This window comes from Aulonocara stuartgranti (genome assembly GCF_965226115.1).
Source record: "Aulonocara stuartgranti genome assembly, chromosome: 12".
Taxonomy (NCBI): domain Eukaryota; kingdom Metazoa; phylum Chordata; class Actinopteri; order Cichliformes; family Cichlidae; genus Aulonocara; species Aulonocara stuartgranti.
In genome coordinates, this window is record NC_138948.1 from 38121365 (window position 1) to 38133737 (window position 12373).

General features: G+C 41.2%; 1 protein-coding gene across 2 annotated transcripts in view; it reads right to left on the minus strand.

The window, feature by feature from the left end:
• The window catches only part of stxbp1b (syntaxin binding protein 1b), a 38176-nt gene extending 28645 nt beyond the window's left edge, over positions 1-9531 (minus strand). Inside the window, exon 1 of one of the 2 annotated variants that reach the window (XM_082555324.1) lies at positions 9437-9531. In XM_082555324.1, the coding sequence (XP_082411450.1) occupies positions 9437-9473 (37 nt within the window). In that variant the 5' untranslated portion in view covers positions 9474-9531. The remainder of the gene's footprint in view (positions 1-9436) is intronic. The other variant, XM_082555325.1, reaches the window with a different exon arrangement.
• Between the last annotated feature and the right edge of the window lie 2842 nt (positions 9532-12373).

Consider the following 12373-nt stretch of genomic DNA (forward strand, 5'->3'; position numbering starts at 1 on the left):
GAAGCACTTAATTCATTCTACGCCAGGTTTGAGACTCAAAACAAGGAGCCAGCACAGAAAACCACCCCTCGCCAGACAAACGAGTGCTGTCCCTGTCCACGATGTGAGAAGGAGTCTCGCTAAAGTCACCCCACAAGCTGCTGCACCAGACAATATACTGTCCTTACAGCCTGTGCTGATCAAGGTTCAAGGTTCAAGGTTCTTTATTTGTCACATGCATAGTTATACAAGTATAACACACAGTGAAATGTAGCCTGACACGCTCCTCGACATGTGCAAAAATTGGGGGGGGGTGTAGAGGAAGAACATTATATATATATATACATACATATAGTATATACACTGGGTGAATGTGCAGTAGTAGCAGCAAGCAGGTGAATTCTGTACATTAATATGAATAGACATCTGACTATTTTACAGGATAGACAATATAAACATATTTAAAATTAAAGGAATTGAAATGTACATTGTGCCTTGGTTTAGTGTCTGGAAGAGTCCTGTCTCAGTCAGTTATAGATGATGTGAGAGGGCGGGTGTGTGTGTTTAGGGCACGGATGGCTTGGGGATAGAAGCTCCTCTTGAGTCTCTCTGTCCTTGCCCAGAAGATGCGGAACCTTCTACCAGATTGCAGAAGTTGGAACAGTTTGTTGCCAGGATGGGACGGGTCCTTCAGTATCTGCTCTAGTCCGGCATCTCCTGGTGTAGGTGTCCTGAAGCGGGGGGAGAGCAATCCTGCAGCAGCGTTCTGCTGTACGGATCACTCTCTGGAGAGCTTTTTGGTCCTTCACACAGCTGTTCCCAAACCACGATGTCATGTTCTGTGTGAGGATGCTCTCCACAGCGCCTGTATAGAAAATCCTGAGGATCTTTGGAGAGACCCTGAACTTCCTCAGTTGTCGTAGGTGATACAGGCGCTGCCTAGCCTTTTTGGTCTGGACCTGAATGTGGGCAGCCCATGTCAGGTCTGAGGAGATGTGGACACCAAGATACTTGAAGGACTGCACCCTCTCCACTGGAGCTCCATTGATGATGATGGGCTTATAGTCTCTGTGCTGACCCCTTCTGAAGTCCACCACCAGCTCCTTGGTCTTGCTGACGTTCAGCTGGAGGTGGTTGTCCTGGCACCACGATGCCAGATTCTTCACTTCATCCATGTAGGCCGCCTCATCGTCAGCTGACTGACGTCCGAGCAGACGTCTTCAACATCTCCCTGAACCAGTGGTTCTCAGTCTTTTTACATCATTCCTCACATGGCAGAAATATTATCCCCCCGAAGGATTCACTGAATCCGTCAGTAATTTTTGTTTTAAACAAACAACTTTCATTTCAAGCAACTAACTTTTGTCACTCGACTGCTTCATTCGTCTGCAGCACTTCTTCAAAAAAGCAACAAGTTAAACAGAATGTGAACATCGCCAAACATGGAAAAATAAAGTTCAGTCTTAGTCTTATAAAAACAAAAGATCCAGAAACTGGTGAGCAGAGATGAAAAATATATAATTTAGTGAGAGTTTAATACTACTCACTGTTAGTGGCTGCAGGGAGCCTGTTTTTGACGGCAGAGCTGCGGCAGGGCGTGATGGTGACAAAAAAAAAAATTCAAATTCTCTCGAACAAATGGGTCTGCCTTAAAAACCAAAATACAGCCCGATAACTTTCACTTACAGAGGTCGTGCGAAACAAATCAATCAAGTCCAACTTCACGTCCATATCGTCCAGCTTTTTGAGCAGTTGTCTCCTTTCAATATCAAACCTCTGACAATTCAAGGAAACATGTTCTATTGTTTCCTGTTCCCTGCTGCAGCCACACTCCCCTGTGCAGTGTTTACCTGTTAAAAACAATGTGCTATTTAAACCAGTGTGTCCGAATCTCAGTCGAGATATAATCGTCTCCTCTCTCCTGTTTCGGCCTGTACTTCTCATTTCCCCCACTTTCCTTTGGATTTTATAAAACCATCGCCCTTTCCTCTCCTCCTCCCATTGCTTCTGCCACCTTTCCTTCATTTTGTATCGTATTCTACTCTTGAGCTCCGTCCTACTCACACTAATATCTACCATCGGTCTCCTCGTTGCGACTTTTGCTGTCCAGTCTGTTTCATTTCCTTTAACTCCATGATGCGCTGGTATCTATAAGAATGTGACCATAAGCCCCATCATAACAAGTCTGAACAATGTTTGCTGGATCTCTATCAGAATGTCAGTCTGCAGTCTGAGTGACTGTCTTGCAGACTGGCCAGTGATGAGCTCGAGTCTGAACATATCACAGATCTTAGTGGTTTTGTTTCTTCAATCCACTGGACTGCTAACAATAATGAAACCATTTCTCCTGTGCACACTGATAAATCGTCACTGATCCTTTTCCCCACCTTGATATTAAACTCAGGAAGTATAAATGCTATCCCGCTTTGGTTGGCTGTATTCTTTGATGCATCTGTGTAGATTTTGACTATAATACTGATTAATATATTCCTGCACTGTATGTGAATTTAAGAGACCCAAAGCTCTTCAATTGTGTTTTCTCTTTTTCCCAGCACGGTTGGAAAACAGTTTTTGTCGGATGATCTTGATCACGTCCTTGTAAACTTGCCCAGTAAGTCAGTGTCAGTTGCTCTCTTCTTGTTTGTAATGGCATTTCCCCCATTTCTACCTGTACAGCTGCTGCAGATGTTGTTTTGAATGCACCTGTGCAGAGTCTTAGCGCCTGATATTGGATACTATCCAACTTACGAAGACTTGTTCTGGCAGCAGAATTATATACTACACACCCATAATCCAATACTGACCTAATCAACCCAGTATATAAAGCTTTTAAAGATTTCCTATCAGCCCCACAGTCAGTTCCCACTAAGCACCTCATTATATTTAACACTTTCTTGCATCCGTCTATTATTTTCTGAATATGTACAGTCCATGTCACCCTTTCATCAAACCACAACCCCAAAAACTTAAATTGTTTTACCCTTTGTAATGCTTGTCCATATAATCTGACCCTGATGTCAACACCAACTCTTTTTCTCGTAAAAACATTATTTAGTCTTATCAGCTGAGAGTTTAAACCCCCATTTATATGAGCTGTGATTGCCGCCTGTACTTTCTTTACCAAAAAGTCTAACCGTCGTCCTCTTGCCCACATCGCCCCATCGTCTGAAGAAAGTGAAAACCCCGTTCCACCCTCTATGTTCTTAAACACATCATTTATCAGCAGTGAAAACAATAACGGGCTAACTATGCTTCCTTGTGGCGTTCCATTTTTTCCATTTTAACTCCTCCCAATCCTCACGATAACTTGCCTGTCAGAACTCTTTAAGAACCGCTGCCCTGAGCCAAGCTGCTGTGTCACAGACAGCTGCAGCCTCGGAGCTCAAAGGCTGCCGCCCACTAATACTTACTCCAATCATCATGAAGTCAAAGCAAATCAACAGACGATGCGATCTCACTGGCACTCCACCTGGCTCTGTCACACCTGGATCAACGTAACGCCCACGTAAGAATGCTGTTCACTGATTTCAGCTCAGCATTCAACACCATCATTCACCAACAGCTGATCAGCAAGCCTGCCCTGCTCCACTGCAACTGGATCCTGGACCTCACTGATAGACCCCAGAGAGCACAGGTTGGAATCCAACACCATCACACTGAGCACGGCCCCCTCCCACCCTGCAGGCACGTGTGCTGAGACCGCTACTCTTCACGCTGCTGACCCACAAATGCACCTCCAGCTCCAACAAAAACTACATTATCAAGTTTGCAGATGACACCAGAGCGCTGGGACGATGATGATGCTGCTGCTTACAGAGAGGAGGTGCAACAGCTGGCACTTTGGTGCAAGGACAATAATCTATCTCTGCATGTTGGCAAAACAAAAGCATTGCTGGTGTCACAGCAGAGAGACCGCTCTTACTGACACCATCTGTTTGTTGTTTTCTTACCTTCTTTGTTTCTTTTAAGTAATCCAAGCACTTTATAAAGTGCTTTATTTATGAAGAGCTTTAAAATAGCCAGCACAGCATGAAAGTGTGGTACAGTAAATAAGACAATAGAATAAAATAAAAAATAAATAAAACACATAATGAATTAAAATTAAAACAGACCAACATAGAATCAACTAAACTAAACTAAACACCAACATCTCACGTGGTGTCAAAGGTCAGGGTGAAGAGCTGGGTTTTCAGGAGTGATTTAAAAACAGGCAGAGAAGAAGCCGTCTGATCTCTAAAGGCAGCTCGTTCCACAGTTTGGCAGCTGCTACAGCAAAAGCAGGATCTCCTCTAAGTTTACGCCCAGTCCTGGGTACATGCAGGAGCAGCTGATCAGCTGACCTGACAGAGCGGGTGTATGAGGCTGTAGCAGCTCAGAGAGATAACATGGGGCGAGGCCATGGAGAGCTTTAAAAGCAAATAAATGAATTTTAAAATGAATCCTAAAAGGAATGGGCAGCCAGTGACGTGGAGCTGAAATAGGAGAAATGTGCTCAAACTTTCGAGTTCCAGTTACAAGACGAGCTGCAGCATTTTGCCTCCTCTGTAGACGAGTAACCTATGAAGCACTGACCCCTTTATAAAGTCCAGCAGTCCAGCTGAGTGCTAACAAAGGCCTGGATCACTGTCTCAAAGTGCTGCTGTGACAGAATTGGTTTTATTTTAGCAGCTGCCAACGTGATTGAGCAGCTGGGGATTTTAATCTTAATGTTGACACCTCGGTATAATAAATTAACATGATTTTATAAAGCATGTTACTGGGCTTACACATAACTGTGGACATTCTTCAGTGTTAATGAGTTCATATTAAATGTATTTATTTGTATCAGAACAATTATGTATTTTCTTTGATATCATGTTTCCAAGTAAACAAGCAGGAGCGTTCTCAATGAGAAACATTTTCAGAAATGTTCCTTCTATCTCAGACAGGAAAGACTAGAGAATCATTTTAACCTTCTTTGCATGTCCACTCTAGGTTCCTGCAGCTTTTAAGGTAAAGAAGAAATGTGGTGCTTGTTGGTGGCCTGGATCAATAAAGACATTCACATTCTTAAAAGACAATCCTGCAGACTGGAACTGGATGGATGAAGATGAATCATCATCATATACATCACCAAGAGATGAAAGCTTTGATGATCACGTTAAGATTAAAGTTTCTAAACTTTTTTAAAGAATAAAATGAATCAAATCAAATAAAAAATTCTAACTCTTGCTTGTTTTATTGATAATATTTTCCCATAACTTCTCAGTGATGTTTTCATCCTTGACTGCTACGATTACAGTCCACATGCTATAAAAGTGACCTCAGTTGTATTTTTACTCAGTTGTATATAGAATTTGTATTCTATTTTTATCCTATTGTATATTTTATTCTATTTTATTCTACTGTATATTGTATTTTATTTTATTCTATTCTCTTCTGTACAGTTGTGTACAGTCTATTATTCGTATTGTATTCTAATTTTTGCTATATAACTTTTGCACTGTCCACTTCCTGCTGTGACAAAACAAATTTCCCACGTGTGGGACTAAGAAAGCTTATCTTATCTTATCTTATCTTATCTTATCTATTATAACTGTCTTCAGCCTTCTGAAACATGCAGTCAGAACAACATCTCAGTCAGGGTTTGGACAGTCCTGAGACTGTGCTTGTTAGGGTGATATCATAGCTCACTGTGTTGCAGCAATACTGATGAATGTTCTGTTCTTGTACTATGTGACCCAAGTGTAGCATTTAATATAGTGGATCATTACAGTTTCATAGTGAGGCTGTAGCACTGGGTTGGTATATCTACGACAGCTCTGCAGTCGTTTAAATCATATTTTGTATGTTTTTCCATATTATGCAGCGGAGTCCCCCAAAGGTCTACACTGTATATGCTACCACTAGGTCACATTATACTGGCATATGACATTTAATAAGACTGCTGTGCTGATGGCAGCTCTGCATTCCAGTGAGAGCCACTGATTGAGCAAACCTTTCCCACTCTATACACTGTCTAACAGATGTGTGCAAAGGTCCTGAAGTTAAACTAAGATGAAACAAAAACTGTTATTATTGGTTCAGAAAAGCTACATCGGGCATCAAGTCCTCTACAGGTCTTTTATGTACACATGTAAAATCAGTTGGGGGTAATTTTCCACTCTAATCTCATCTTTGAGAAACACACAAACATGGTCACAGACGTGCTGCTGCCACCTCAGGAATAATGCGAGGAGCCATTCAATGCTGAATTTTAGTTCTATTCAGGCATCACAGATGCTTTTATTTTGCTCTCGGTCAGAAGATTTTTAATACTCTTGTAGCAGGTATAAATCAGAAACTATTCATTTGACACCAGACTTTGCCAAATTGCAGCAAAGCTTATTATTTCACCTTGGTGCATTCACTGCGAGGATGCTGCTGACATGTGTGCAGCCACCTGTCCCCTCACCTGATTGGTTAATGTACTTTGGATACTTTTATTGGACTTTTCAACTCTGAGCAGTCAAAGCACGTTTTGCTCTAAGCCACATTCAAACAGCATTTTGATTATCATGCAAACACTTACGCCGATAGATGCATAACAGCGAATCTTCTGTTTGAATCAGGTTTGATAGTTGAACTTTCACAATGGTCACAGCTCAGGAGATCTCCCACAGAAATGTAAGCACTGAACTGACGTCAGTGATTTTACATGTTTGGCTGTGTGGATGTCAAATTTGTAACATAAATCCTTTTTCAGAGCTTGTGTCTAATTTTAATTACAAATTATAACAATTTAACCATAAAATAGAAAATAATAGCAGTGCAACATGTATGAACAATACACTGATTAGACTTCAAAGTTATTTCCATATTTGCAGACCAATGACACGGGCTGAAGAACGACTGGTTACATTTGGTGAATCATAAGCGTCCAAGCTTCTGGCGCAGCTGTCGTGGTTTGAGTTCAATAGTCTTTCTAGTTTTGTATGTTTGTTAATCTTTGGATTCAGGTTCTGTTAAAGTTTAGTTTTCTTCTTTGCCCAGTTTGTTTTTGTCTGGTATTAAAATCGAATGTTTGACAATTTAAAACATTTCGTTATGAAGAATTTGCAAAACACTAGAGAACTAGGAAGGGAAAAAATACTGTTTTCACAGAGACAGAGTAACACAAAGAGACATTTCTAAAAGATATTAGTTCATTCTTTTTTCTTTTATTGTTTTTTAAGCAGAGCAAATCTAGTATTTCCCAATATTCTGTTAAAATGTGTCAAGGTTTCCCTTATTGGGGATTTAAGCACATGTCCAGGATGTGAGAATGAGCACGGAGAGACTGAGAGACAGGCCCACTGCAATTGTTGCCTCTAATCTGCTCCCAATCCTCTTACCCCATCCACTACTCCCTACTGCCCACAGCTATTTCTGTGTCAGCGGACGTGACATCACAGGAAAGCAGCATACATGGCTGCATCAGTGTGCGCACACACACACACACACACTGATAAACACAAACACTTGCTCTCCAAAATAAGTCTACATATCATGTTCCTCCAAAAGGTATCGTTAAGCTTGAAGAGCTGCTGTTCAGCTGACATAAGCACATTGCAGTGACATGACAGTCACACAGTGAGGCCAGCCATCTCATGCAGGAATTTACAATAACTGTAAATGATCGATTTAGGCACATTATTTGTGACACAACACCTCAATGAGCCGATACACCTTTATCAGGTAGACCAAGCTACATGACGAGAAAAGCTATTGTCAGAGACACACTACAGTGAAGTCGGTGAATAGTCCTGTTTATCCAATTAGTCCGCTGGATTAGGTGTAAGTGCCTGTGGAAGAACGGAGCACCGCCTGACGGGCAGCAGGCACAGTCGGCTGTTGCTTCAGTTCTAGCTCTCCTATTCACTATTCTCTTTCCTGACAAACACTGTCATCATGTTGTACAGTGTGTTCATGAGAGACAACGTTTTGATGTTTGGGCAACATAAACTAAATCCCTCATCTATGGTCATGACTTTGGTCTGCAGACAGATAACCTGTTGGGCACTCCCTCTGACATCACAGCCTCACTATCATTCATTCTGATGTGACCCTTCACTGCTCAGATTCACCTGGAAGTTTCTGGACTCGCAGACAGTCTCTGTGATCATGACGCATTCTCAGATGAGAGCATGAATGCACTGTAATGTGAATACTTTGTTTTCTTCTGTTGAAGCATGTGTGCAGCTGAATGTTACCATTATTTTCTCTGAGGATCCTCAACCAAGGCAGCTGTGAGCATTACATGCTTACAGCTGTCTAATTCTCTGCATAGATTTCAAGGTTTAAAACATGAAATTTCCACCCAATGAAACTCGACATAGACGATTTTCAGGGGATGCTCATGAGAGCAGGGGACGAGTCTTTGTGTCGTAAATATCGTGACGCCTACACCTGTGCTTTCATCCAACGACTTTTCTTAGGATTTAAGTACTTTACAGTATTGCATTAGTATTTTTCTGAGCGATTGTTACCTTGTGATTTTGTTTTTAAATAACACTTGATTTTCGGTTGTTTTCCAGCATAGCTGTCTCATTTCCATCACAATCTAAACAATACGACTGTTTGACAGCAACTGTCTGATTTTTGATTTTCTTTGATGAATTTCTTCAACATCCTTTAAATAGCCTAAATCTCTGTCTTTAAATGGAAATATGATCTGCATAGAGCTGTTATACTGGTCTAGAGTAAATGTCAGACCTTTCCTGTCCGTGTACGGCCATGTCACTGCTAACATGTATTTAAATTGTGACAGTATTTCAATAACTTGCACAGTCACTATCCAAAGGCTTGATAGGTTGTAACCAGTTTTATTAATATGGTTACTCAATGAGTTAGTGAAGGCGCATCACTGCCAAGTTCACTGAACCTCCCTTTAGCCGTTTGGGTGCGTGCTGTTTTTGGAAGTCTAAAGATGCGCTGGTGCGATTTATTAAGCGCAACTAACACAAATCGAAAATCAGTGAGCACAGTTTGGAATTACCAAACTGTGCTCACAACTACCGTGGAATCAATGCACGAGGGGAAGAAACAGGTCTGGGATAGTAAAGGCAGTATAAACTAAGGCTTCTTCGGTTATTGAGGCAGCCAGAGTCGGATCTGTCCTCCTCCACCTCTGGTCTTCCCCAGAGAATTATGTCAAAGCATTTAATCCGCACAAAGATTAGCGCGACCGGATTTACATCGGACCTGGGCTCCATGCTTTTACACTGACAACACAATAACGGGCAATAACGGCAGAATTTAGCAGAACACCAGCGAATAGTGCAATTAATTCACTGCCTGCGACACTTCAGATGTTATGAGCAGATGCTTTGCTCCAGTGATTCCGTGCGTCTTAGCGCACCAACATTTCATTAATAAAAAGTAAGGAGCAGCTCGGCCCCACGTTACAACAACAATCAGAATAAAAATAAGAATTAAATAAGAATAAAAATTTTTTTACTTTCTCCAACAATGGCTTTTAGTCCCAGCGGTGCCATGATGATCCCGTCAGTGCGCGTCCTGCTCTCCAAAGAAAACCGAGTGGAGCTATTACTACTGTAAAGCTCATCATAGTAAGTAACACCCAGTCGTTCCAGTTAAATTCAAAATAAAAGCCTCCAGTTAGGCGAGCATAGCAAAACAGGCTAAACGGGAGAGAGAGAACCTCTCCTGAGGTTTCAAGTCAAATCATGCAGGCGAGCTGGTTTCCTGGTTTCCCTTTAACAAAATACTGAATAGCAAGTGTTCTAAAGTAAGTCAACTAATACATATCAACAACTCCTCCTTCATCCTAGATTTTGGAATAGGTAGAATAAAGTAAACTGAAAATGTGATATCCTGTAAGCTCTAGGTTGCTCCACCAAATAGCTTACAGGAGTGAAACTAACATGAAAATGGTCAAAAAGATGTGATGAGCAGAAAACGCTGAAGTTCGCTGCACTGAACTGCAACATAAGTGTAATCTGTTTGGACACTTTTGACTTAAAGGGGCTATATTGCAAACCAGGCAATATATTATTATTATTATCATTATTATTGTTATTATGAAAAATGTAAAGTAGGTGTTTTACTTGTGGATGTAAAAAATCTAGATTATCAGGTCAAGTTTTGTCCCTAAATTGTCAATTTCCCACAGACTGAAATTTAAGTACTTTTATTTTGAAACTCTGGAAAGCCTCGTCCGCGCCTCGATTATGAGCCCTTACATGAAAATGAAATAATGGATCGGGGATAATAAATCAGTATTAGGTATATATAATGTGAGTTTATATCTAATGTACATCAAGAGTTACTGAGATGATTATGGTATGATGGCGCACTTAGACGCTGTTTGGTGTCCACGCGAGGGCAGCAGAAGACAAGTCAACGCTCTCACGCGTACTCAGTGCAGAGTTACGCGGAATAGTAGAGATGCTGCAGAATATACATTTAACTTGTGAGTTCAAATATCCACAAATGTGAGCCAGAAGGACAGAGGAGAGTAAAATGTTTTATTTTGAAAACCAAATCATTTTACGACACTCTTTATTGTTTATTTGTTTTGTTTTTATTTGTAAATTTTCTACTGTGCTAACCAACCTGAACCAAATGTTTCACTCACCTTCAGTAATGTAGCTTTTCCAGTATCGCTGTTATGTTGTCTCAGATTTTTCGAAACGTGTTTGTAGAAGATATTTATCAATTGTTGGTGTAGTGAAAAATATAGTCTAAAATCAGGGGTCAAATGAGCTGTGGGCCGCTGCTGGCACTGTCGTCTCATTGGAGGGCCACTTTAGTGTTCAAGTAACACAAACAAACAAACAAACAAACAAACATCCACAAATGTTTCTGAAAATGTTTTGTTTGTTTTTTAAAATTCAAGTATTGAACGTGAACACAGATTCTTTTTCTTCCCTCTTAACTGAAGCCTCTCTGTCTGTGCAGACACTTGGCAGCGCTTCTGCCATCATTTTGTTCGCATTTAACAAAATATGAATGCAGACACAAGTGTACACATTAGTTTGCTTAGGGGAAGTTTATGTGGTTTCTTTGAGCGTGAGTCCATGAGATTGGTGAGTTACAAGATATTTCTTGTGTAAGAAGGAAAGAAGGAAAGCCTGTCTGTTTTATCGCTGGACATCTTCCTTTTACACGTTTTATCAATTTGGTTTTTTTGCCTGTCCCGTTTGGATCTTTAGCCATCACGGCCAAGAAAGATGCCCAACTGATTTACTTTACCAAGTGGATCATCACAGCCTTGCCATATTGGTCCATTTGGTTGACCTTTGTTATTATTATTATTTCTTTTATTTTATTTCAAGTTGTTACAGACGGGACAGACATGACTGGGGGATAAGAAAGGGAGAGAGAAAGAAAAACAGAGGGGAAGAAGGACCGTAAGAGAAGACACAAAAAACAAGGAAACAAAAACAAGCAAAAGAGAGCAACACAATAAACACACTAAACATGACACCACAGCACACCACAACTGTAACTAACAGTAAATACTAAATATTGAATGTTATTGTGTAGTACGCAGCACCGACAAGTAAGAAATACGTATTTATGTCCATGTGCGTAATGTGCCACGGGTCACCCCAAGCAGCACCCTGAGGCTGTACGCTAAGTGGAAGGAAGGAGGCCGGGTGAGTGTCAGCACCACAGTCCAGGACGAGACAACAAACATCCACGAATACATCAGGAAGATGAGCCCAACCGACCGCGTGCTCAGTGAATACCTCAGGCAGCAGAAGCCCAGGAATGAGGAGGAAGAGGAGGAACCATCATGGAAGGACAGGCCCCTGCACGGTATGTACCACCGGCAGATAGAGGAGGTGGCTGATATCCAGAAATCCTACCAGGCTGGACAAAGCTGGACTGAAAGACAGCACAGAGGCACTAATCATGGCAGCACAGGAACTGGAACGCCATAACCAAGTGTCCAGCATAGTATACAGAAACATCTGTGGCGAATATGGAGGGGATATGGGAATATGGGAGTCCTGAGGTCAAAATAGGAGACGCCCTCCAGCGTGGTGAAGTGGCCGAGCTAAGATCCTGTGGGCCGAAATGATATTTAACGACAGTAATTTTAATATAGTTTTAGAGGCAGGAACATGAATTCTTCAAACTCATTTTGTAATAAAACTGTAATTTATCATTTTGCTGTTTTCCTTCTTCTTCCATCTTCCATCAAACATTAATGATGGAAACGTTTGTTAATCAACAAAAACAGTGTAAAATTACAGAAACAATTATCCTTCGAAGCTTTTCTTGATCTTATGATGTTTTCCATCGAGGTGAAGGAAAAGGAAAATAATAATGGTGATTGTGTTGGCCTCAGGATTTCTTTGTATCATGGCTACAGCCCTGTGGTCGCTATTTGCTGCGGTTGGCGAACAAGGTGCATTACCGCCAC